General features: G+C 41.6%; 1 protein-coding gene across 1 annotated transcript in view; it reads left to right on the top strand.

The window, feature by feature from the left end:
- LOC120980019 (mucin-5AC-like) overlaps positions 1-26,398 on the top strand; it is a 230,892-nt gene that overhangs the window by 60,958 nt on the left and 143,536 nt on the right. The window contains exons 14-21 of the mRNA XM_040408884.1: positions 582-719; positions 3,353-3,517; positions 8,687-8,781; positions 13,594-13,720; positions 13,814-14,069; positions 17,788-17,840; positions 22,517-22,617; positions 23,379-23,530. Of these exons, the coding sequence (XP_040264818.1) occupies positions 582-719; positions 3,353-3,517; positions 8,687-8,781; positions 13,594-13,720; positions 13,814-14,069; positions 17,788-17,840; positions 22,517-22,617; positions 23,379-23,530 (1,087 nt within the window). The remainder of the gene's footprint in view (positions 1-581; positions 720-3,352; positions 3,518-8,686; positions 8,782-13,593; positions 13,721-13,813; positions 14,070-17,787; positions 17,841-22,516; positions 22,618-23,378; positions 23,531-26,398) is intronic.

The following is a 26,398-nucleotide window of genomic DNA, read 5'->3' as shown; positions in this document are numbered from 1 at the left end:
CTTATTTTCTGCTCTCTGACTTTCTAAACACTCATTATACTGTAGCTCAGTTCTTATCTTACTGATAAGAATGTGGCTTAAATAAGTGTTTTTTTTTACCTCTTGGTAGCTTGGAGATAAGGCTTATTAGATGGGCACAAAGTGAAAGTACAGTACCAGTCACAGAGCTAGAAATACAGTTAACCCTTTGTGATAGGAACGTCTCAATATTTTTAATAAAGGCCAATCGAAAAAAATATTTTAGCCACAAATGAGTAAAATGCAATCATAAAAAAAAATTGCCTCTGAAGGTGTGCGTAGCCTTTAAAGAGACCCAGTACCCTGCCTAAGCAATCATGTCATATACGTTTCTTCATGGTCCCCTGACAGAACAACTCTCTCATCTCTCTGTAACAATCCACCAGTAATTGTCATGAAATGCGTTATCTCAGCAAGAAGCTGCTTTTAAGGTGGCAATGGTTTCTCCCAAACCACTAACTGCACAAGTTGGGAAGATTAGATAAATAGATAGATATATAGATAAATAGATAAATAGATATGTATTATGTTTTTTCTCAGTCACATTTTACTTTCTTTTACAGCAAATATTACAGCCTTCTGGTCTACATCTTTCTACGTAAACATACACACAACATTTAATGCTGTAGTACAAGTCCAGGTTAAACCAGATATGCAGGTGTATGTCACTATTGGCCCATCCTATCATGGTCAGACTGTCGGTAAGATTTCATTTTTAGATTAAATCTTAGCATTATGCCTTTTGGCTTTATGATATTGGATTGACAGTTTAGATACTTTTATGTAACTGAAGCCTTTTTTAACTTTCATACCTAGCCAAACACTTTAAAGGGACTGTTGGATGATGGCCTCTGTTCGTGTTCACTATGATAAATCAAAGCACCATGTAATGCTATATTGATCTAGCGATAAGTGCTCATTGTCAGGAGATTCTATAAACATAATAGTGAGTCAATCAGTCAGTCACCTGAGATCAGAAGTTGGGTTGTTGTGTTGAGATACATTCCCTTAAAGGCGTTCTCTGGGAATGAATTAAAATGTCTGCAAGCAACCCATCCCATCCAGCAATGGGTTTTCTCTACTTGCAGAGCGAGGTAAGGGGGAGGGGAAGGGGTGTGAGGATGGGGGCATCTCTACCTGGCGATCCATCTTCTGCACATGCTCTACACTAGAACTCATCCGAACAAATTTATACTTGAGGAAGCATTCCCACAGCTCTAGACCCTCTCTTTGCCGGCAGATTAACATGGCTGCACTTCTTCTGCAGCCTTGGTTATCTTGTGCATGAGCCTTTACAGCGGGTATCAGCGCATGCGCAGATGATATCCTTACAAACCTGCATCAATAAATTTAAACAATTACCAATTCATTTTTGTAGGCATATCATCTGTACATGCGCCGATACTTGCAGGTGCATGAACAAGGCCATGTGCGCCAATGTTAATCTGCAGTTGGGAATCATCTGTAGAAGGACAGTCCCTCACATACAGAGAATTCATTAAAATGAACGAATCAATTCATACAAATCGATTTGATCAATCCTTACTCCACATAAATTAACTTTGATCTCAGGCTGCTCAGCCTGACTGCATATGGCATACAGGATCACATCATTGTCATCTATTGTAGAGCAGGCTTTCTGCTCTACAATAGATAGTAATAGAGCAATCTGGTATGGAGTCAGTCTAAGTAGTCTGAGATCAAAGTTTCTTGATGTGTATATGCAGGAGGCGGAGCGCAGTGCAGTGGGGCCCTGCACTATTATCCCCTCTTCCCACAGCTCTGTAAACAAAGGCAACCCATCTTAGGCCCCTTTCACACGGGCGAGTAATCCGCGCAGATGCGATGCGTGAGTTGAACGCATTGCACCCGCACTGAATACCGACCCATTCACTTCTATGGGGCTGTTCACATGAGCGGAGATTTTCACGCATCACTTGTGCGTTGCGTGAAAATCGCAGCATGCTCTATATTCTGCGTTTTTCACGTAACACAGGCCCCATAGAAATGAATGGGGTTTCGTGAAAAACGCAAGCATCCGCAAGCAAGTGCGGATGCGGTGCGATTTTCACGCACGGTTGCTAGGAGACGATCGGGATGGAGACCCGATCATTATTATTTTCCCTTATAACATGGTTAGAAGGGAAAATAATAGCATTCTGAATACAGAATGCATAGTAAAATAGCGCTGGAGGGGTTAAAAAAATAAATAAAATGTAACTCACCTTAAGCCACTTGATCTCGAAGCCCGGCATCTCCTTCTGTCTCCTTTGCTGAACAGGACCCGTGGTGAGCATTCACTACAGGAAAATGACCTGTGGTGACATCACTCCGGTCATCACATGATCCATCACATGATCTTTTATCATGGTGATGGATCATGTGATGGATCATGTGATGACCGGAGTGACGTCACCACAGGTCATTTTCCTGTAATGAATGCTCACCACAGGTCCTGTTCAGCAAAGGAGACAGAAGGAGATCCCGGGCCGCGATCAAGTGGCTTAAGGTGAGTTAAATTATTATTTTTTTTTTTTAACCCCTCCAGCGCTATTTTACTATGCATTCTGTATTCAGAATGCTATTCTTTTCCCTTATAACCATGTTATAAGGGAAAATAACACAATCTACAGAACACCGATCCCAAGCCCGAACTTCTGTGAATAAGTTCGGGTTTGGGTACCAAACATGCGCGATTTTTCACACGCGAGTGCAAAACGCATTACAATCTTTTGCACTCGCGCGAAAAAAATCGCGGGTGTTCCCGTAACGCACCCGCACCTTTTCCCGCAACGCCCGTCTGAAAGAGGCCTTAGGCTGAGTTCACTTCAGGGTTTAGCCTTTCTGTTTGTCTGCTCCATTATGGATTTGGTGCATAAGTGAGCCGAACTGAGCCTATGAACCCCATAGACTTTAATCGGGTCAGGTTTCCACTCATACTGTAGAAAGATTTTTGAAGCGGAGACAAAAGTTGTCCATTGGGCTCAGTTATGTGCCGAATCCGTCCTTTCCGGAGCAGAAGAACGGAAAGGATTAAGTCTGACGTGAACTCAGCCTTAGTCACCTTCTAGGACGGATTGTTTGCAGCCATTTTAAGTCATTCCCAGTGATCCTCTACTATACATTAACCAATTTTTTTTAATGAAAATTATGTATAGTATGGAGACCGCTTCACACTACACTTATTGCTCCAATCGTCCATAGTCATATATTTGTAGAAGTGCAATTTTAATACGTGAGTGTCAAGTCAAATATGTCAAGTCTGATAAATTTCCAATAAAAAACTACCCATAGAGCATCTGCTACATTTATACTTTCTTTTCTTTCCTAAAAGGATTGTGTGGAAACTTCAACAACATCCAGAGCGATGATTTTAAGGTTATTAGTGGGGTCTCTGAAGGGACCGCTGCCGCATTCGCTAATTCATGGAAGAGTAACAGCAACTGTCCCAATATCAAGAACAGTTACGAGGACCCATGTTCTGTGAATCTGGAGAAGGGTATGTAAATGAGGAAACAGTAATACAATACAGGGAGTGCAGAATTATTAGGCAAGTTGTATTTTTGAGGATTAATTTTATTATTGAACAACAACCATGTTCTCAATGAACCCAAAAAACTCATTAATATCAAAGCTGAATATTTTTGGAAGTAGTTTTTAGTTTGTTTTTAGTTTTAGCTATTTTAGGGGGATATCTGTGTGTGCAGGTGACTATTACTGTGCATAATTATTAGGCAACTTTAAAAAAAACAAATATATACCCATTTCAATTATTTATTTTTACCAGTGAAACCAATATAACATCTCAACATTCACAAATATACATTTCTGACATTCAAAAACAAAACAAAAACAAATCAGTGACCAATATAGCCACCTTTCTTTGCAAGGACACTCAAAAGCCTGCCATCCATGGATTCTGTCAGTGTTTTGATCTGTTCACCATCAACATTGCGTACAGCAGCAACCACAGCCTCCCAGACACTGTTCAGAGAGGTGTACTGTTTTCCCTCCTTGTAAATCTTACATTTGATGATGGACCACAGGTTCTCAATGGGGTTCAGATCAGGTGAACAAGGAGGCCATGTCATTAGATTTTCTTCTTTTATGCCCTTTCTTGCCAGCCACGCTGTGGAGTACTTGGACGCGTGTGATGGAGCATTGTCCTGCATGAAAATCATGTTTTTCTTGAAGGATGCAGACTTCTTCCTGTACCACTACTTGAAGAAGGTGTCTTCCAGAAACTGGCAGTAGGACTGGGAGTTGAGCTTGACTCCATCCTCAACCCGAAAAGGCCCCACAAGCTCATCTTTGATGATACCAGCCCAAACTAGTACTCCACCTCCACCTTGCTGGCGTCTGAGTCGGACTGGAGCTCTCTGCCCTTTACTAATCCAGCCACGGGCCCATCCATCTGGCCCATCAAGACTCACTCTCATTTCATCAGTCCATAAAACCTTAGAAAAATCAGTCTTGAGATATTTCTTGGCCCAGTCTTGACGTTTCAGCTTGTGTGTCTTGTTCAGTGGTGGTCGTCTTTCAGCCTTTCTTACCTTGGCCATGTCTCTGAGTATTGCACACCTTGTGCTTTTGGGCACTCCAGTGATGTTGCAGCTCTGAAATATGGCCAAACTGGTGGCAAGTGGCATCTTGGCAGCTGCACGCTTGACTTTCTCAGTTCATGGGCAGTTATTTTGCGCCTTGGTTTTTCCACACGCTTATTGCGACCCTGTTGACTATTTTGAATGAAACGCTTAATTGTTCGATGATCACGCTTCAGAAGCTTTGCAATTTTAAGAGTGCTGCATCCCTCTGCAAGATATCTCACTATTTTTGACTTTTCTGAGCCTGTCAAGTCCTTCTTTTGACCCATTTTGCCAAAGGAAAGGAAGTTGCCTAATAATTATGCACACCTGATATAGGGTGTTGATGTCATTAGACCACACCCCTTCTCATTACAGAGATGCACATAACCTAATATGCTTAATTGGTAGTAGGCTTTCGAGCCTATACAGCTTGGAGTAAGACAACATGCATAAAGAGGATGATGTGGTCAAAATACTCATTTGCCTAATAATTCTGCACGCAGTGTAGACATGGCCTGAAGGAGTCTATTCTGTCATAAGCTCTTGCTACATTTTATCAAAGCTTTATGAGAATGATGGTTTATCTGTAACGCCCGTTCTCCTGCACGCAGTCATATGACTTTTACGCTGTGTTAGTTCCCAATACCAATGACATCACGTCGACATCTGAGGCATGGCAAGGCTTGTAAGGCTCTGCCCTGTCGACACAACATCATCAATGGCCTTGCCTCTGTGGGTAGTGTTCTGCTCATTCTCCTGGACCCCGCTCTGTAGATGTGATGTCAGCAATAATGCTGTGTTTTAGTACTCATACTACACAAGGCCGTTGCCTGGCCGTGTCCGTTTTGCAGCCCGCAAACAGTGGGTCCGCAATATACGGGCACCGGCCATTTCTGCACCGCATCACGGACCCATTCGCCAGCTGGGAGAGAAAGAAGAGGCAGAGAACTGATTCTACAGGCACGCCCTCATGAGTTATGTTCTGGGATGTAAACACCAGAGATGGCCACAGATCGCTGGAGGAGTCAAAATGCACTCCGAACTTCATGATCTGACTGGCATAATGCCATAAGCTTGAATGCTGGAGGCATACTCACCCTCCGCCTCCACAGCTGGTCTCTGGGGGTATTAGAATGGTGAATATTTCTCCTTTGCTTTTAAAGGAAATCTGTCACCAGGACAATCGTTAGTGAAGTAAAACCATGGCCTAATAGCACTTAGTACCTTATTTCCAGATTTGCCTTTGTTTCAGCAATAGATGTTTTCTATCTTCCGAAAATCCAGTTTATTTGGTATGCAAATTAGCCAGTAAGGTGCCCAGAGGGGCGTCACTCTTGCAGGAAGGAGCCCAGACACGCCCCCTGCTAGTGCCCAAGCCCGCGCTTATGCTGGGAGCAGGGAAAGGGGGGGGGGCAGAGTTATGGCTTGAATGTGATGTAAGAGGGGTAGGTGGACACATTGTGGCAGGGGGCGTGCCTGGGCTCCTTCCTGCAAGAATTACGCCCCTCTGGGCACCTTACTGGCTCATTTGCATACCAAATAGATAGAAAACATCTATTGCTGAAACAAAGGCAAATCTGGAAATAACGATACTTCAATAGCGATCATCCTGGTGACGGATTCCTTTAATCCCTTGGAGCTCTTTCTAATGATATTTTCTTCCTGGACAACCCCTTTAACGAAACCTCATTTGTCAACTTCTCAGTCAGGCTCGGTCTGGCCCACAGGGGCACAAGTAAATCCCCTGGTGGGCCTCTGAGTAAGTTTAGCCTCTAGTCCTCTACCCCCTGCACAAGTGGCACATGACACTTACAGATGGACCGCATACAGCATCTCAACCAGCCTATGTCCATATCAAAAAAACTGAGCAGGTTATTTAACCCCTTCACGATCTCTGCTGTACATGTTTAAAACAGCAGACCCGAGGCACTTGTATGTGATTAGCCATAAGGCTGATCGCATACATTTTCCCCCCTCAGATGCCGTGGTCAAATGTGACCACGGCATCCGAGCAGGCCGGAAGCAGGTGCCGCGTGCAGCACTGTATTGTTATATTGAAAATGAAGTGCTCAGGGATGGCTATATAGCCAAAAATGAACACATTAGGCAGTTTAATCATTGCCAGTTATAGTCACTTTAAAAAAAAGTTTAAAAAAAGTTTTAAATTTTTTTTTAAAATATATAAGAATATAAAAGTTCAAATCACCCTCTTTTCCTCAAAATAAAAATACTTAAACAATAAAAAAGTAAACATCATGGGCATCGCCGCAAGTGAAAATGCCTGTACTATTAAAATATAACAGTATTAAACACTTCCCGTATTATCACGTACATGTACGTGAGCGAATGCGGCTCCTTGCTTGATGCAATTGTGTGCATAAAGCCCTCCTCTTAGGTCACAAGTTGACGGAGTGTCAGCCTTAGGCCTCTTTCACACGACCGTATGGTTTTGCGGTCAGTTTTTTTGTTTCAGTAGCGTTTCTGTTCCGCTTCCGTTCTGTTTTGCCGTTCCATTTGGTTTCCGTTTTTGATCCCTTTTTCGTGGATCGCAAACGGAAGCATACAATAATGTTTAAATAGTAAGTACATTATTAAATTGGGCTGGACATAAAATTTTCAATAGATGGTTCCGCAAAAATTAAACGGATACGGAAGACATACGGGTGCATTCCCTATTTATTCCGTTTTTTTTTTTGCGGAACCATTGACTTGAATGGAGCCACGGAACGTGATTTGCCGTCAATAATAGGACATGTTCTATCTTTGAACGGAACGAGAATCCGGAAATAGAATGCATACGGAGTACCTTCTGTTGTTTTTGCGGACCCATTGAAGTGAAAGGTTCCACATATGGACCGCAAACGGAATCCACAAAAACAGAACGGAAAAAAATAAACGTTCGTGTGCCTTAGTGGCCTTAGAGGAGAGAAACACTGGAGAGCCAGAAGACTGAAGAGCCTAAGGAGTGAAGAGAGGAAAACATTTATAAAACATGGTGCATTTTAAATCCATCTGCCTTAGGCCTCGTGCACACGACCGTTGTGTGTTTTGCGGTCCGCAAACCACGGATCCTCAAAACACGGACGGCGTCCATGTGCATTCCGCAATTTGCAGAACGGCACGGGCAGACATTATTATAACTGCCTATTCTTGTCCGCAAAACACGGACAAGAATAGGACAGGTTATATTTTTTTTGCGGAACGGAGCAACGGATGCAACTGTCCGCATCTTTTGCGGCCCCATTGAAGACAATGGGTCCGCATCTGAGCCGCCAAAACTGCGGCTCGGATGCGGACAAAAACAACGGCCGTGTAAATGAGGCCTAAGGATACATGCACACGACCGTATGTGTTTTGCGGTCCAGAAATTGCGGATCCGAAAAAAAAAGGATGACATCCGTATGCCATCCGTTTTTTTTTTTTTTTTTGCGGATCCATCCTAAAACGGACGAGAATAGGACATGTTCTATTTTTTTTGCGGGGTTTACGGAACGGACACACTGATGCGGACAGCACACGGTGTGCTGTCTGCATTTTTTGTGGACCCATTGAAATGAATTCTATTCGCAAAAAAAAATATTGAACGGACACAAAAACAAACAGCGTTTGTGTGCATGTAGCCTTAGGCCTCATGCACACGGCCATTGTGCGGCCGTTTCGTGCATTGGGGACCGCAATCGCAGCGGCCGGACCCATTCAACATATCATATTTATTTGCGGTGCGGAACAACGGAAAGAAACACCACGGAAGCACTCCGTAGTGCTTCCGGTGTTCCGTTCTGTGATTCCGTTCCGCATCTCCTTAATTGCGGAACCATTCAATGCTTTTTCTTTTATGGAAAATTCAATTACTAAATAATGAGCTGTCTAATGAATATACTGTATACCATTGTAATGGATATACTAAGCTATTATATGGTTTGTTTATAGATGTAAAACTACCGGGATACTTTTATTTTATCAAATACTATCATGCTTGTTTTTACTCTTAGCAGATTCCTTCTATACGTTCTTAGTTTATTCAGTTTACTGTACATTTTGCTTGTTTTAATAAACTAAAAGAATTCTACCTTTTCTTACAGAAAAATATGCACAGCATTGGTGTGGTCTGCTCACATCTCCGTCTGGACCGTTCTCCCCTTGCCACTCAATAGAAAATCCACTGCCATATCATGCGGTAATGCACTTTTCCCAACTCTTTCTTCAATGAAAGAGAGATTAGCACAAGTTTTTGCATACAGCACTTTTAGATGTTATAGTGATGGTTAGAGATGAGCAAATTGAAGCCAAGCGAATTGACTTTGATCTGAATTTCAGGAAAAATTTGATTCGCCATGAAGTAGAATTTCGTGTTGACGAATCAATTTTTTCTGAAATGGCAGTGAAAAAAAAACCCTTACCTCATCTGTTTGCTCACGGAGAGGCCATTGTGGCCATCTTGATTGAAGAAGTTGTGCAAAATTTTGTACGTGGTGACGTCACCGCGCTGGCTGGGTGCAGTGACGTAATCAGTGATTTCGAGATTTTGAGTGGTTTATTCAATAAAGATGGCCAAGACGGCCCCTCCACGTGCAAATGAAGGTGAGTATGTTTTTGGTTTATTTTTTACCCTGATTAACCCCTGAAAGGCCTCAATTTTAATGTCAGATGCTGCAATCAGCGATGAATGCGACATCTGAGGGGTTCAATGACGGGGGAGTGGTTCGATCGCCGTTCCACGGCATTGCAGCCACTACATACAATGAAATGCGATTTGTGACGAATATAATTTTTCAGGACTTCGCTCCTCACTTGTGATGGGATTAAACAGATAGTGGGAGATTTTTGAAAACTGATGTAAAGTAGAACTGGCTTGGTTGCCAAAAGCAATCAATCAGATTCCGCCTTTCATTTTCAAAAGGACCTCTGAAAAACAAAAGATGGAACCATTCTACTTTACACCAGTTTGATAAATCTTCCCCAGAGTCTCCAAATATATGGCACAATATTTTATAAAGTGACAGCCACAAGGCTTCCAAATACAGAAACAGCTAGGTGGCACCCATATGAGCCACCACCCACCATAGGGGTTAGAGGCATAGCTATAGGGCAGGGATGGCCAACCTGCGGCTCTCCAGCTGTTGTAAAACTACAACTCCCACCATGCCCTGCTGTAGGCTGATAGCTCAAGGCAAGTCTGGGCATGCTGGGAGTTGTAGTTTTGCAACAGCTGGAGAGCCTAAGGTTGGCCATCCCTGCTATAGGGGAAGCAGGGGAAGCGACTGCTTTGGGGTCCAAACTCAGAAGGGGCCCACCCAGGAGAAGGAGAGGAGAAGTAAAAGATTTTATTGTCAGGGCCCTCAACAGTATTATAAGATGACAGGACGGACACGCGCGGGGGGGGGGGGGGGGATCACAAATTTGCTCTGGGGCCCAGGCATTTCTAGTCACGACACTGATAGGGGTTTCAGCTACAGATCTTCAGGCAGTAAAAGCTATAAAATAGAAGATGCAGAACATTAGCTCGCCAGTATAGTGTCAGCCAAAGGCCTTTAAATGCAGAGACAGCTCAACAGACAAATACAATCAATGGCATACAATGAGAGGCTGCCCCATAGCAAAGGTCAAAAAGTACCCCATTATGGTACCAAATTTTGTCACCAAAGTTTTTGTATTCCAGCCCATGCCTTTTTCATGTCACTTGGTCCAATTCCTCTACTCCTTGCTTGGTAACAATGCAGTTCCTCTATGAAGGGGAGGGGGGTTGTCCTATACATGTTCTTGTCAGACAGTAAAAAAACTGTGTGGGACCATCAAGGGCTGGACCCCCCCCCCCCTCCCTCTCTATTGATCCCATAGTAGCCACATGGTCTAGTTCTATGGTATGTAGCCATTTGATACATGTTACAGTACTTCTTAAAAGTGATAGTCACAGGACATCCATAAACTTGAGGACCTCTCCCTATACAATAAAAAACGAGTCTTCTAAATATGGTGACAACCAGAAATCCCATACAGTTACAGTTCTAAGCTGAAATTCAGTAAACACAGCATAGTTTAAAGGGGTTGTTTACCTTTGGGGGAGCAGGTCACCTCTGAGGCTATTGATTGGCTGTAGCGGTGTCAAAATGGAAGTTAACATCCTGGGAGCGCAACTGAGCAGCAGTGGCTGAGGAGAAAATGAGCGGACAGGTCTGCTGGTCTGCCCAAGGGAGGGGGGTTTGCCGAACCACGGGTGCACAACCCCTTTAAGGGGCAATACAGAAATGGGAATATTATTTCTGTGGTCATTTTATTTTTATATTTGGCTTTTAGGCATCTGTTTTTCTATAAAAAATGATGAGGATTTTGTTCAGTGTCAGACTGGGATTCTTTGGGCCCACTAGAATAAACTATTGCTGGGACCCCACCCCTATATCATCTATACAGTCTAATAGGGTTTGAACCAAATTAATAAACCCCAGTGACAAGTGATTAGCACCAAAGGCAGCTTCAAATTAAAAAAAAATCCTGGATCTTGGGGGCCCACTATGGCTTCAGAGACTGGACCCACTAAAGGATCCTACTGTATTATGATGTGCCAGTCCGACTCGGATTTGATTTCATAGGTCTAATGTTTACATAGGCATAAATACTCTTTTAGGACATGTTCACTTAAGATATAACTCTTTGTGTGCCTGTTGCTGATGCAGTAGTTTAATGTGCTTCTGTCATGTGCTTCTGCTCTTAAAAAGTACTAAATCCATAGCCCTTCTCCTCTGTTAAAGGGGTTGTTCAAGTTATAAAAAATAAAAAAACACTGAAAAAGATAAAAAAAATAAATGAATGTGCGCATGGCTACATTTATAATAGAAAAATCACTGAAAATAATGCACTAAACACAATAGATGCAAACATTATATATGGACTAAGTCCTCATTCTGATATGATAAATTCTTAGGCTTTCAGACAATATATTTTGTATATCATACATCAAAACACATTAGTGCTGTAACGGTCTCGTACACACACACACAGGGGGGAGGATAGTGACCACTGCGCTCCACCCTCACCCCTGGCCCTGCCTACTTGCCTCACGAGTCCTGATGACAGGGGACAACTAGACGGCAGTCCGTAACTTAGTATACGTGCGGGAAGGACAGACAAGACAAATAACGGATAGTGAACGGATCGGGTCAAAACCAAGAGGACAACGCAGTACAGAGGGATAAGCAAAGAAAGGTCAGGAGAAGCCGGGGTCATAAATACCAGGCGAGTCGAGAAGTACCAAAGGAGTCCGCAAAGAATAGTCAGGTGGAAGCCGAGGTCAATATACCAGGAAGGATGCGCAGTACAGGAGGAGCAGGCAAAGGATCGTCAGGGAACAGGATCAGGTAAGTACACAGGTATCCAACAACTGCCAGGAACCTAAATTAACAGGCAACCTGTGGCCAGCAGGCTGCCCGTATTTATAGTGGGGAGTGAGGGTCATGTGACGTGGCCAGCGTCACATGACCGACAGACTGACCAGTCGAGCACCGAGTGATCAGCTCGGCGCTCAAGGCAGACCAAGGAGCAGGGAGCCTCCCAGCTAGCAAAGCCGCCCTGGGAACGAGGTCAAACACAGATCCTTGCTCCCGAAGCTAAGCAGCAGGTCTGCGGCTGATCGGAGACCGAGTGTGCCTTCGGCACCCCGTTACAAGTGCCCACCAGCGCCAAGGTGGTCTCATTAAGGCAGGACTCTAAACCTACCTCTATGCCTTCGGGCATCTACATCTAGGAGAGCAGACCCTGCACATATAGTGTGCTGCTACTTGTTACCTCTGTCTGCAGTCAGCATCCAATGAGAGGAAGAGCATGCACAGCTATACGTACCACCTAATCAAGGTCGCCTGCGGGATAGGGGGGGAAAAAGTGCACAAAAAACAGCTACTTCAAAGGGGGAATAATAGGAGAGCATTTAGACTTAAAGGTGCAACTTCTTCAGGTATATACTACAGACAAAAACAAAAAAACAAGTCTTGTACATGAACATATTTATTACATCATTCAGGATTTTTTTAAAAAAAAATTCTCTGTAGTATATACTTGAAGAAGTATTATTTTTATGTGATTTTTCTTTTATAAATGTTATTGAGTTACGTAAAAAAAAAAGCACTGTATATCTGATGTTCTGCAATATACATATACACAAGCTAAGCAAGTTTTAGGCCAAAAAAAAGATATTTACTCATTTCCCTAGTTCTGTTCTGGCCCCTTTGTTTATATGCAGTTGCAGAGCTGTGATGGTGTTTAAGTACAGTCGCCAAAGATGTCAACAGGGATTGCCTCTCCCATCCCTCTGCTCTGCAAAGGGAGTGAATACAATTGCTGCCCTGCATGTAGTCTGACTGCTGGGATACTCAGCAGCATGTTATATGTTTGGGACTACAGTTCCCAACCGTACAGTACAATGACATTGCTCATACACACAGGATCTCCCCCCTACCTGTTCTTGTGCAATGCTCTGCAGACACTTCCTCACAGACAGCAGAAGAGTATTTGTCAGCTCTATGTTTGCAGGGTGAGGAGGGAGAGAAGATCCTGTGCACAGAATTTGTCTCTTCAGTGCCTGCTCAGTACCTGAGGCAGACCCTCCAACCCTGCTTATGGTAGAAGGGGTTAAACTTTGCTGAAGAATCCAGTGAGAGGGGAGACACAGGGTAGTCAGCCCAGCCAGCAGATTGGGCAGTGCAAAGAGGGGCATGGCCAGCAGGGGGTGTGTTTTTTTGCTCCAACCAGCACAGCTTTCATAGTGAGGTTCTGTGCACCAAGGCAGGCCTGCTCCTCCTGCTTGGAACGTCATCAGTGCAGGGAAAGAAGCTGACGTAACAGGTCGCATGACCCTCAGCTAACTAGGAGAACAGGGCCACTGGAGATGAAGTAAGTGAATTGAAAACATCTTTAATTTTCTTAGTTGATTAACAGCATACAGCACCATAAACCTGTGTGTATTAACTTTTTTTTTTATTTTTTTTATTTTTTATTTTAGAATTGCCTTTCAGACACATGCAGCTGTAAAGACAGTGAGGAATGCATGTGTGCAGCTCTGGGTTCATATGCCTATGCATGTGCCAAGAAAAGTGTCACCCTCATTGGGTGGAGAGACAATGTCTGTGGTAAGTATTTGTGGAGTCCTCATTTAGCCCATGTAAACGTGCCCTGTAAAGACTTCCTTTTTAATTTTTAGATTTTTTTATTGCTCCTTATAGAAAAGTACACCAAATCTTGCAAAGATTCCCAGGTATACCAGTACAATGTAACACGGTGTCAGCCCACCTGCCGATCTCGCAGTGATGGTGACACAACATTCAACTATGAATTTTCTCCGGTGGATGGATGTGTGTGCAGAGGAGGAACATATCTAAATGAGAATGGAGATTGTGTAAATTCAAGTTCATGCCCATGTTACTACCAAGGCAATGCCATGCAATCTGGAGAAATGGTTGAAGAGAATGGAATTGCGTGGTAAGCATGTAGAAAAAAATGGAGGCGGTGTCTTTTCTCGTTATAATACAGCATTTTTTGTAGTCCATCTGGTCCTCCCAATCATAGCTTATTTAAACATGGCTGGATTTCCATTTCCCGATCCCATAGGTGTAACATATATGGCTTCTTAGCTTGGACCCTTCTAATATGTTAAAACTCTTTACGCATTTTGTTTTGGTACTTTTCTTATGGATTTCTTAAAAACAAATCCTTGACTAGAACTATACATAAAACCTAGATAAATTAGCAGCTCAACATTTGCTAGATGTGGTCAACTTAACACATTAATGGAACTTAAATGCATCATTTGAATCCATCATCCTTGGGTAAGACAAAAGGTTGACTTAATTAAAGGGAACCTGTCACTGGGATTTTGTGTATAGAGCTGAGGACATGGGTTGCTAGATGGCCGCTAGCACATCCGCAATACCCAGTCCCCATAGCTCTGTGTGCTTTTATTGTGTAAAAAAAAATGATTTCATACATATGCAAATTATCCTGAGATGAGTCCTGTACGTGAGATGAGTCAGGGACAGGACTCATCTCAGGTTAATTTGCATATGCATCAAATCGTTTTTTTTTACACAATAAAAGCACACAGAGCTATGGGGATTGGGTATTGCAGATGTGCTAGCGGCCATCTAGCAACCCATGTCCTCAGCTCTATACACAAAATCCTGGTGACAGGATCCCTTTAAAGCATACTTTCAACAAACATTGCATGAGGAATAACACTATTTCTGACCATTATGTGACATGTATCTGGTATTTGTTTTATCAGTTTTCTCCTCTGTATGCTGGTTCTTTTTCACAGCTTTATCAAATCTGGTGGGTGGAAAATAGCTCCCATCCACTGCACACAGAAAGTAGAGGAGAATAAGCATTATAACTTTCTCACGCTCACTAAAAAACAGCCCCAGAATTATTGAAGACATTAGAGAGAAGTGCTGACTTCTACTAATGTGAATATACCACTTGGACTGAGATAGTAACTTTCTATTTAACTGCACAGTCTCTCTGGCTTCCCTCTCTCTCTCCATAGACTTGTATGAGATAAAGTTTTCTGATCCTTTAGTGAGCAGGCAGACCTCCTGGTCTCACCAGGGTGGATTTCTCATAAATTTCAGAGGCAAAGTTATTTTACAAAAGGGAAGGAAGGGGAGAGAGAACAACTGATAATTCTAGAACAAGGATTTTTCTCTGATAAAATATATTACATAAGTTTCTTTATGGTTGTTTGTACTATTGATTTATACAAAGTTGTGTGGAAAGGTCGTGACCATTTAAGCACAGTCTTAAACAAATTGGTTTAAGATAGGAATACCATTTTAAAATCCAGGTAAAATGGCTTTAGTGCCTCATAACAGTGCCAGTCACAGTCCCCTCATTACAACAAGTACTCTATACAAGCCAACAAAGATGCCTCCAAAAAAGCCAAAGTGCCCTTCAGTGCCCCCATAAAACTGTTACCAAGAGTTTGCTCACATCAGAGGTGTGGAATAAACTTTCTTGATGTGAAAGGCTAAGGTTTGTGCCACTCCAGTTAATCAGATTACTTTTGCCTGGTATTACTTGTTATATTAAAAGTACCGTAATTCATTTGAATTCTGGTGACCACTGACTGCAGTGATGCACTGGGTTGCCGATTGTCCATAAAATTCTGGACAGTCTGTAAAAATAAGTGACTTTTCCTGAATCTGTGAAAAAAAAGTTGAGTGATTTTTTTTTTACACTGGTGGTTGCTGATGATATGTATATGTATATGATGGTATATTGAACTATAGACATGTTTTACATAGAATGTTTATCATGTATTATGGTTTTCCAATTTGTCTGTAAAAAATAGTGTCTGTCTGTGATTTTGGGATTAATTGTCCAGAAAAATTCTGGTTGGCAACCCTTATGCTGTATCATAGACTATATAGACAGTATGCTTGTATACTTGTCTGAAGGTCATTTTAGCTTGGCTAAGACTTTTAAAACTGTTAGGGAACATTCACATTAACATATTTTTTGGTCCGCATCCGATGCACATTTATTGCAGATCGCATGTGGAACCATTCATTTCTGTGGGGCAGCCTAACCCCTTCAGGACCCTGGGATTTTCCATTTTTGCGTTTTCAATTTTCACTCCCCGCCTTCCCATAGTCCTAACTTTTTTTATTTTTCCATTCACATAGCCTTAAGAGTGCTTATTTTTTGTGGGACAGGTTGTACTTTTTAATAGCACCATTTACGGTTGCATACCATGTAGTAGGGAGCGAGAAAAAAATTCCAAATGGGGTAGAATTTGGAAAAAACGTAATTCTGATAAAGGTTTTTATTTTTTTATTTTTTACACTATGCGGTAAAATTGGCCTGTTATCTTCATTCTCCAGGTCAGTACGGTTCCAACGATACCACACTTGAATAATTTTTCTTGTGTTTTAATACTGAAAAAAAAAATATTAAAACTTTGAGGAAAAATGTATTTTTTTTCATAACCATATTCTGACCCCTATAACTTTTTTGTAGCTATGTGTACGAGGCTGTGTGAGGGCTCATTTTTTGCGGGACAATCTGTTCTTTTCAGTGCTACCAATTTTAAGTGTGTGCGACTTTTTGATCACTTTTTATTAAAAAATTATTGGGTAGTTAAAGTGACAAAAAATGGCAAATTGGCTGTTTTTAATTTTTTTCCTGCTATGCCATTTGCCGTATGCCATTAATATTGTTATATTTTAATAATATGGGTATATTTGCACGCGGCGATGCACATTATGTTTATTTTTTTATTGGTTAAGTATTTTTATTTTAAGGAAAGGGGGGTGATTTGAACTTTTAGGTTTTTTATTTTTTTATTTATATTTATTTATATTTGTAAAAACTTTTTTTTACTTTTTTAAAGTCACCTTGGGTGATAATAACTGGCAATTATTCGATTGCCCATAGTATTAATTGATGGCTAAATAGCCATCATTGAAGACTTCAATTGCACTATATCAATACAAGGCTGCCACCTAGTGGCCTGTATTGATATATACATCTAATGGACTCTGAAAACGGCTTGGGGCTTTGGTCAATTAGATCGAAGGTAACAGGTCCCCCGATCTTACCCGGGGAACGCTGTTACTGGACCGGAAGCGAGCGATTTATGGTTCCGGTCTGCGCAGATGGCGTGGTCACATTGGACCACGGCATCTGAAAGGTAAGATGTATGCGATCAGCCTTATGGCTAATCGCATACATGTGCCACGGGTCTCTGCTATTTAAAATAGCAGAGACCCCGCAGCTAAGGCGCTCGCTGCACGTGCGAGCGGGTGCCATGTTTAGGGATTGGACCCATGACGTATAGCTATGTCATGGGTCCTTAAGGGGTTAAAATGCGAATGGCACACAAATGTCATCCATCTGCTGTTCGCATCTGTGCGGATGAGCCGCAAATTATAGAACATTTCCTTTAGGCATTTTTTTCAAGTAAGCAAGTGAAACGTGTCAGATGTCAGATACAGCAAAACAGATACATTATCTCGTGACAAAAGCCATTGAAATCTATTGAAAATTTTGTTAACTTTTTCTTGCTATTCTTTACTTAACGCGTTAACCATCAAATTGAGCTCGGCTGCATCTGTACATTCATGTGAATGCTCCCTTTATATGTCATTGCCTAAAATGTACAAAATCGAATGATGCATACATTAATGTTTTATATTAACAGTACCTGTGAAAGAGGCCATCTGACCTGTGTGGGAGCAGTCATTAAAGAGCCAGGTAAATCAAAGCTACTCTTTACAGCCCTTATTCTAGACTCCAGATGTTCTGAAACTACAACTCCGAGAATGCGCCATTCGCTTCTATCAGAGTTGTGAGAACAGCCGAGCATATTTGCATGCTGGGAGTTGTAGTTTCACAGCAGCTGGAGTGCCGAAGGTTGCTGATCCCTGGTCTAGACAATAATCCTAGCTTCCCCCCCCTTTATTATCCAAATAATATATATATATATATATATATATTCCAAATAAATGTTACGCAGCACTCCTTGGGTAAAAAGTGAAAAAATGTGATATTTATTCAACACATGTTGATACAGGCCTGTATCAACATGTGTTGAATAAATATCAAATTTTTTCAATTTTTACCCAAGGAGTGCTGCGTTACATTTATTTGGATTGTGTTTGGACCCCAGGACCAAGGGGAAAACGCTGGCACCTGAACTACTTGAAGCAAGTAGTGCTGCCCTGCCATTTTCTGGATATATATATATAGGTTTTTCAAAGAAGAGGCAGCACTCCAGGATACGGTGAAAAAACGACCCTCTTTATTTCCCCTGTGTAACGCTTCAACTGCTCATTGCAGTCTTTCTCAATCAGTCTTGCTTGAGAAAGACTGCAATGAGCAGTTGAAACGTTGCACAGGGGAAATAAAGAGGGTCGTTTTTTCACCGTATCCTGGAGTGCTGCCTCTTCTTTGAAAAACCTACAACAATTTGACCCAACAGCCTAAGGTCAGAGGATTTTTGCACCCGGCTTCACCTGCAAGTAGTGCTGCTGCTATTTCTTTGTGTTTTATATATATATATATATATATACATATACAGTCAGGTCCATAAATATTGGGACATCAACACAATTCTAACATTTTTGGCTCTATACACCACCACAATGGATTTGAAATGAAACAAACAAGATGTGCTTTAACTACAGACTGTCAGCTTTAATTTGAGGGTATTTACATCCAAATCAGGTAAACGGTGTAGGAAATACAACAGTTTGCATATTTGCCTCCCACTTGTTAAGGGACCAAAAGTAATGGGACAATTGGCTTCTCAGCTGTTCCATGGCCAGGTCTGTGTTATTCCCTTATTATCCCAATTACAATGAGCAGATAAAAGGTCCAGAGTTCATTTCAAGTGTGCTATTTGCATTTGGAATCTGTTGCTATGAACTCTCAAGATGAGATCCAAAGAGCTGTCACTATCAGTGAAGCAAGCCATCATTAGGCTGAAAAAACACAACAAACCCATCAGAGAGATAGCAAAAACATTAGGTGTGGCCAAAACAACTGTTTGGAACATTCTTAAAAAGAGGGAACGCACCGGTGAGCTCAGCAACACCAAAAGACCACGGAAAACCACTGTGGGGAATGACCGAAGAACACTCTCCAGGAGGTAGGTGTATGTGTGTCAAAGTCAACAATCAAGAGAAGACTTCACCAGAGTGAATACAGAGGGTTCACCACAAGATGTAAACCATTGGTGAGCCTCAAAAACAGGAAGGCCAGATTAGAGTTTGCCATACGACATCTAAAAAAGCCTTCACAGTTCTGGAACAACATCCTATGGACAGATGAGACCAAGATCAACTTGTACCAGAGTGATGGGAAGAGAAGAGTATAGAGAAGGAAAGGAACTGCTCATGATCCTAAGCATACCACCTCATCAGTGAAGCATGGTGGTGGTAGTGTCATGGCGTGGGCATGTATGGCTGCCAATGGAACTGGTTCTCTTGTATTTATTGATGATGTGACTGCTGAAAAAAGCAGCAGGATGAATTCTGAAGTGTTTCGGCCAATATTATCTGCTCATATTCAGCCAAATGCTTCAGAACTCATTGGACGGTGCTTCACAGTGCAGATGAACAATGACCCAAAGCATACTGCAAAAGCAACCAAAGAGTTTTGGAAAGAAGTGGAATGTTATGCAATGGCCAAGTCAATCACCTGACCTGAATCCGATTGAGCATGCATTTCACTTGCTGAAGACAAAACTGAAGGGAAAATGCCCCAAGAACAAGCAGGAACTGAAGACAGTTGCAGTAGAGGCCTGGCAGAGCATCACCAGGGATGAAACCCAGCGTCTGGTGATGTCTATGTGTTCCAGACTTCAGGCTGTAATTGACTGCAAAGGATTTGCAACCAAGTATTAAAAAGTGAATGTTTGATTTATGATTATTATTCTGTCCCATTACTTTTGGTCCCTTAACAAGTGGGAGGCACATATGCAAACTGTTGTAATTCCTACACCGTTCACCTGATTTGGATGTAAATACCCTCAAATTAAAGCTGACAGTCTGCAGGTGAAGCACATCTTGTTAGTTTCATTTCAAATCTATTGTGCTGGTGTATAGAGCCAAAAATGTTAGAATTGTGTCAATGTCCCAATATTTATGGACCTGACTGTATATATACACAGTTTCTAACAAACCACCCCGAATATGTAAGGCGTAGGCCTTTGTTGCCACTCTGTTTTTACTCATTTACATGTATATTTGGCCTAAAAAAAAAGCACAAAAATTAACAAATTTATGTCAGCTTTAGCATTTTTTATGTTTTACAGTACAAGCTGCAGAAATCCATTCTTTAAAAAAATTCTGAAGATTAGCTGTTTGATAGTTCAGCCTATTGCTCCTGAATGATATTCTTAGGCTACATTCACATGAGCATTTTTGCTGGATCCGTTGTGGATAAGCAAAAACGCTTCCGTTATGATAATACAACCGGTTGCTTCCTTTCTGAACGGATCCGGTTGTATTATCTCTAAAATAAACAAGACGGATCCGGCACTAAAACCATTGTAAGTCAATGGGCGGCGGATCAGTTTTTTTTAAAGTGCCTGAAAAAAAGGGAGCCGTCTCCATTGACTTACATTGTGTTTTATGCCGGATCCGTCTTGATCAATATCCCATGCTTGCAGCGGTTTTGTGTCCAGCATGGGAAAGCAACCAAATGGAACGGAATGCATTCTGGGGCACTCCATTCCGTTCAGTTTTGTCCCCACTGACAATGAATGGGGACAAAACTGAAACGTTTTCCTCCGGTTTTGAGATCCTATGATGGATCTCAATACTGGAAAGGAAAACCACAGATGTGACAGTAGCCTGAGCCGAATTATGCCCAAATCAAAGTTGAACTTTGGTTCCTTCAGCAGAGGAGTGAAAGTGGTTCTAGACCGAGTCATCAATTTAACAGATTTTTCATGGAACAGAATTCTGCAGCTTCCTATGTACTGTGAAACATACTGTAGATAGCTACTAGATTGGGTCTGTCACTTGGGACATACATCAGGATAAAGGTCCCTTCACACACGGTGGGAAAATCTGCCAGAAAATACGCCACATCAAGTCAATTCCTGCCCTGTGTTCTGCTGCAGAAGAACATTCTGCAGTGTAAATAATGGGGGACATTTATAAAGACTGGTGATTTAGATGCGGACTGTGGTTGTTCCGAAAGTTTACGCCTCAATTGTGGGGGTTCATTAGCAATAGGGCACAGTGCGATACCTCAGCTAATATAGTAGGGGATCTAGGAAAGGTAGTGCGGGTCAGTGCACCCCCGCCTGCGCTCCTGTGCTTTATATTAATCTCAAAGAGCACTCGGGGTGTATAGCTAGTTTTAATCTTTCAGTTAGCTCACAGATGTTCACCTTCTCCACTTATTTTTAATAAAGAAGTAAAAGCTTTTAGTGTCTGGGACAAGAGTGGTTAGTAGCCCATTTGACAAATTGTTTGATATATTATAAAACCCTTCCCGGACAGGGTCCTCTCTAGATTTGCTTTCAGGTCCATGCCTCAGCTCCACAAAAGATAGGACATGTCCTATCTTTTGCCGTATCTTGCAGATCGCGGACCCATTCAAGTCAATGGGTCTTCATCCGTGATACGAATGAGCCCTTAAGTTGAGTTATTTGACCATCAGTGTACAGTATGTTATCACTGGGCACTGGTCAATGGTATACTGGTGATTGAATACATTATTTTCATGGTGGACTGGGAACTTAAAGTGGCCCTGGAAAAAACTAAGTGGCCCCATATTCTAGATGGATCCGAATTGACAAGGCAGGGCAACACAAATATGCTGGACTAACTCAAGTAGAGCGGGACCAATAGGTGAAATGCAGGCTACAGCAGCTACCTTTAGCATGCTGCCTGGACTTCCCCTAATAATGACCCCTATTGTGCCCCCAGTAGTATGACCCTTAAGTGACCAAGAAAAGAAGAAAAAAAATAAAGTACCTAAGACCTGGTCCAAGTTGCCACCTCTGATGCAGCCTGCAGGCTAGAATGCCTTTGTCCCTGCCCCATTTGTACACTGCCTCATAGAGTGGCCTGTGGCCTATAAGGGTGCACTTCAGGGCATACTTATGTGCCTGGCCACGGGCTCCCATTACCCACTGTAATATTCAGCAAGGTACAGAAGTACAATACCTAATGCTCCCAGCATTAATATCCATTCATAGAATCATATCATTATGTCCCTGGCCATCAGCAGTGAGGAGGGCTTGGCGACCCCCTGGGCATCAACCCCTGGTTATCATATAAGGTAAAATCACATTACTATTTTTCAACAGTAAATTGTGTTGTGATTTATATTTCTGAAGCGGCTCATTTTACATACTGTTTGTGGAGATTTTTATGTTAGTACTACTATTACATCCAAAACTCTCCCACCAGTTTGCCCAGACCCACTGGCTTATTTTAATTGTTCCGGAGCTCCAAAAGGAACCAAGGGTGTGGAGTGTCAGAAGAGCTGTCATACATTGGACATGGACTGCGTAAGTAAACATGGAAATGATGAGCATCTTTTATCAGTGCAACTACCGATACACACAAGGACATGCATTTTGAGTGAGGGCAATTGTAAAAGCAAAACCTCCTCATTCAGTTGATTATTATAGTCCAAAAGCCCCTAGAAAGAGCAATTCTCTAAGTCCAACCATTCCGTACAAACCCAAGTTAATCCAGAAGAGGCAAAAACCACTCTTCCACCCTACAACTGAAAACAATGGCATTCTTGTAACCACCGATCCCTGAATCAACATTCTATATAAATACCGGTAACTCTGTATATTGTGTTTTACAAGGAAGATATCTAACCCCTTGTTAAAGAGGTTATCCAAGCTAGAGCTATTAATGACCTGTCCTCAGGATAGGTCATTAATATCAGATTAGAGGGAATCCAACAGCCAGCATCCCGACTGATCAGCTGTTACCTGTAGTCATCGGTGCCAGAAACTACACAGTAGATGGTGTGGAAGGAGAAAGCTCCATCCACTGTGGAGTTTTCTGGGCTGAAGTACTGAACCCTTCACTTGAATGGATCTTGAGCTGCAGAATGCTATCATGGCAGATACATGGAGACTTCTGCTTCTAGCTCCATCAAATGTTTAGTTTTATGGTGGATGATTGGTGGGGGAGCCAAGCATCAGATCCCTACAGATCTGATATTGATTACCTATTCTGAAGATTCTAAAGAGGCCTTACACTGTGTGACAAAGTCTCTAGTACATTTAAATTGTGTCTCATTCTTCTACAGTTCAGCTCTCAGTGTATATCAGGCTGTATGTGCCCTCCTGGCCTGGTTTCTGATGGGGAAGGAGGTTGCATCGGTAAGGAGCAGTGCCCATGTATACATAATGAAGCTACATTTAAACCAGGAGACACCATCTTGATTGGTTGTAACACATGGTAAGCCTTTTCACTTTCACAATATGCATGCTGTCCAGCTGTAGCAGATTTGCAGTATAGAGTCTGCATCAGTTTAACCTCTTCCCGACCAGCGCCGTACATGTATGACGCTGGGCGGCAAATCATGTGCTGCAGCGCACGTGACCACATATAGGACCACATATGGGGTGTTTCTCTAAATTGCAGAATCAGGATAATAAATATGAAGGTTTATTGTGTCGTTAAATCTTCTCTGGATTAACATAAAAAATCTGCAAAAAATAAAAATCACATTTTGAAATTTCACCTTCACTTATCTTTAATTTTTGTGGAACAACTCAAAGGTTAACAAAGTTTGTAACATCAGTTTTAAATCATTTGAAGAGTGTAGTTTCTAAAATTGGGTAATTTATAGGTGGTTTCTATTAAATAAGCCCCTTAAAATCACTTTATAACTGAATTGGTGCTTAAAGAAATTATTTTGGAAATGTTCTTGAAAATTTGAAAAATCGCTTCTAAAATTCTAAGCCTTCTAAGTCCTAAAAAAAAAAAAAATTACTGATACCTACATGAAGTAGATTCTAGTGAAGACAGGGCGGCACTACCTTCTTGAATTCGCGGTGCACGTGTCCGTGGAATGGCGTCCAGACAAACGTTTCAAAGAAGAAGACCGGCACTTCGCAGATGTAGATCACAATGTAGATTTATTCAGTCACATATTCAAGTGGCATAGTGACGCGTTTCAGCACAAGTGTGCTTTCATCAGACTGCAATGAAACATCTTACACTCCAGCTATTTATACATAAATGAGACACTAAGGAACTGACATCATCAGAGGAGCTCCGCCTCCCTCATTAACTAAAAATTCGCATATCAAATAATCGCAATGAAATATTCGCATTAGAAAATTCGCAAAAAAGTTGCGGGTCTCTTAGGCACAAGCACATTCAAAAAGGCAGAAAAGGAATTTTTTATGGAACTTTTGAAAATAGTCCTTGAGCAAAATTACTTTTTGTTTCAAGATTCTTTTTATCAGCAGTGCCGTGGGACCGCGATGGGATCGGACGTCGCGACGCCATACGCAAATACATATATGGCTTCTTTTGAGTGTCAATTTGTTTACTATAGCCCTCTATATCATCAACATTGTATATTTTTTGCGTATGGCGAGGCGACGTCCGATCCCTTACGGAATTTACCACGTATTTAAATTCCATCTGGGATGAACCTAAATTCACTGTACACCATAGTTCTGATAGAATTTCCTTTTTGGATACCTGGGTGACTAGGGACAAAGAAGGTAAGATACAGACGGATTTATTTGTGAAATCAACTGATAGGAACAGTTTACTGTCCTTTTCAAGTAGTCACCCAGCAACCATCAAGGAATCTATCCCATATTCACAATACCAGAGGGTTAGACGGATCGTCAGTGATAGGGATATGTGCCAAATAAGATTAGACGATATGACCAATAAATTTAGAGAGCGAGGCTACCCCCCTGATCTATTGAAAATACAGCGTAATAAAGCTGAGACTACACCACCGGATAGAACTAAGAAAGAAACAAGGATCCCCTTAGTGATTAAATACCATCCCTGGTCCCAGCGCCTGAGGACTATTGTTAATCAACATTGGCACATATTATCCAAGTCCTATCCACGGATAGGAGAGTTCCAGAGGCCACCCATGATATGCTATAAACGGGCAGAAAATATTAGGGATAAAATAGTCCGGGCAGATGTGGGAAGTAATAAAATAGAAAGAGGACAGAGTTTTTTATCTACACCTAGACGGGGCACTTTTCCTTGTTTAAATTGTGTCAATTGTTCCAGCGTCATAAAGGGTTCATGTTTTTCCCACCCTCACTCAGGTGAAAATATTCCAATAAGGGGCACGTTCACCTGTGATAGTAGATTTGTGGTTTACATTCTTAAATGTCCATGTGGATTATTATATGTGGGGGAAACCTCGATGAGAATGAAGGACAGACTAAGTAAACACAAATCTACTATCCGCAAACAGAATTTATTACTTCCAATACCCCTTCATTTTCATGATAAAAAACATAATATCTCGCAGTTGAGGTATCAGATTATTGTATCATTACCCCGTCGAGGGGGTGATAGAAATAAATTGTTATTGAAAAGAGAGGCTTACTGGATCCATCGTCTTCAGACAATGGAGCCCAGGGGCCTCAATCGTGAGTACAATGTGTCCTGCTTCCTATAAGGCATTCGGCTTTATGCAATTAGATAAATATATTTCTCTTTTTCTTCAGCGTGATTAATCACTGCCAAAATGGACTATTGGACTGAAAATCTTCGCCAGTATAGAGTGGATATGTTTATGCGAATTTTTTTTGCGAATTTTCTAATGCGAATATTTCATTGCGATTATTTGATATGCGAATTTTTAGTTAATGAGGGAGGCGGAGCTCCTCTGATGATGTCAGTTCCTTAGTGTCTCATTTATGTATAAATAGCTGGAGTGTAAGATGTTTCATTGCAGTCTGATGAAAGCACACTTGTGCTGAAACGCGTCACTATGCCACTTGAATATGTGACTGAATAAATCTACATTGTGATCTGCATCTGCGAAGTGCCGGTCTTCTTCTTTGAAACCTACATGAAGTAGACATATGTCGAATGTTGATTGATTACTATTTTATGAGATACATATCTGTCTTAAAAGTGGAGAAATTCAAATTTAGAAAGTTGTGAATTTTTCTAAAATTTCTGTAAATTATAAATTTTTTTAATATAAAGAAAGGAAAAAAAAAATTGATCCAAATTTACCACTATCATGAAGTACAATCAGAAAGCAGAAAACAATCTCAGAATTGGTTAGATAAGTAAAACCATTCCAAAGTTCTTACCACATAAAGT

The sequence above is a fragment of the Bufo bufo genome, chromosome 10 (genome assembly GCF_905171765.1).
Source record: "Bufo bufo chromosome 10, aBufBuf1.1, whole genome shotgun sequence".
Lineage (NCBI taxonomy): Eukaryota > Metazoa > Chordata > Amphibia > Anura > Bufonidae > Bufo > Bufo bufo.
The sequence above is the reverse complement of the archived record's forward strand: the minus strand, read 5'-3'. Positions and strand labels throughout refer to the sequence as shown.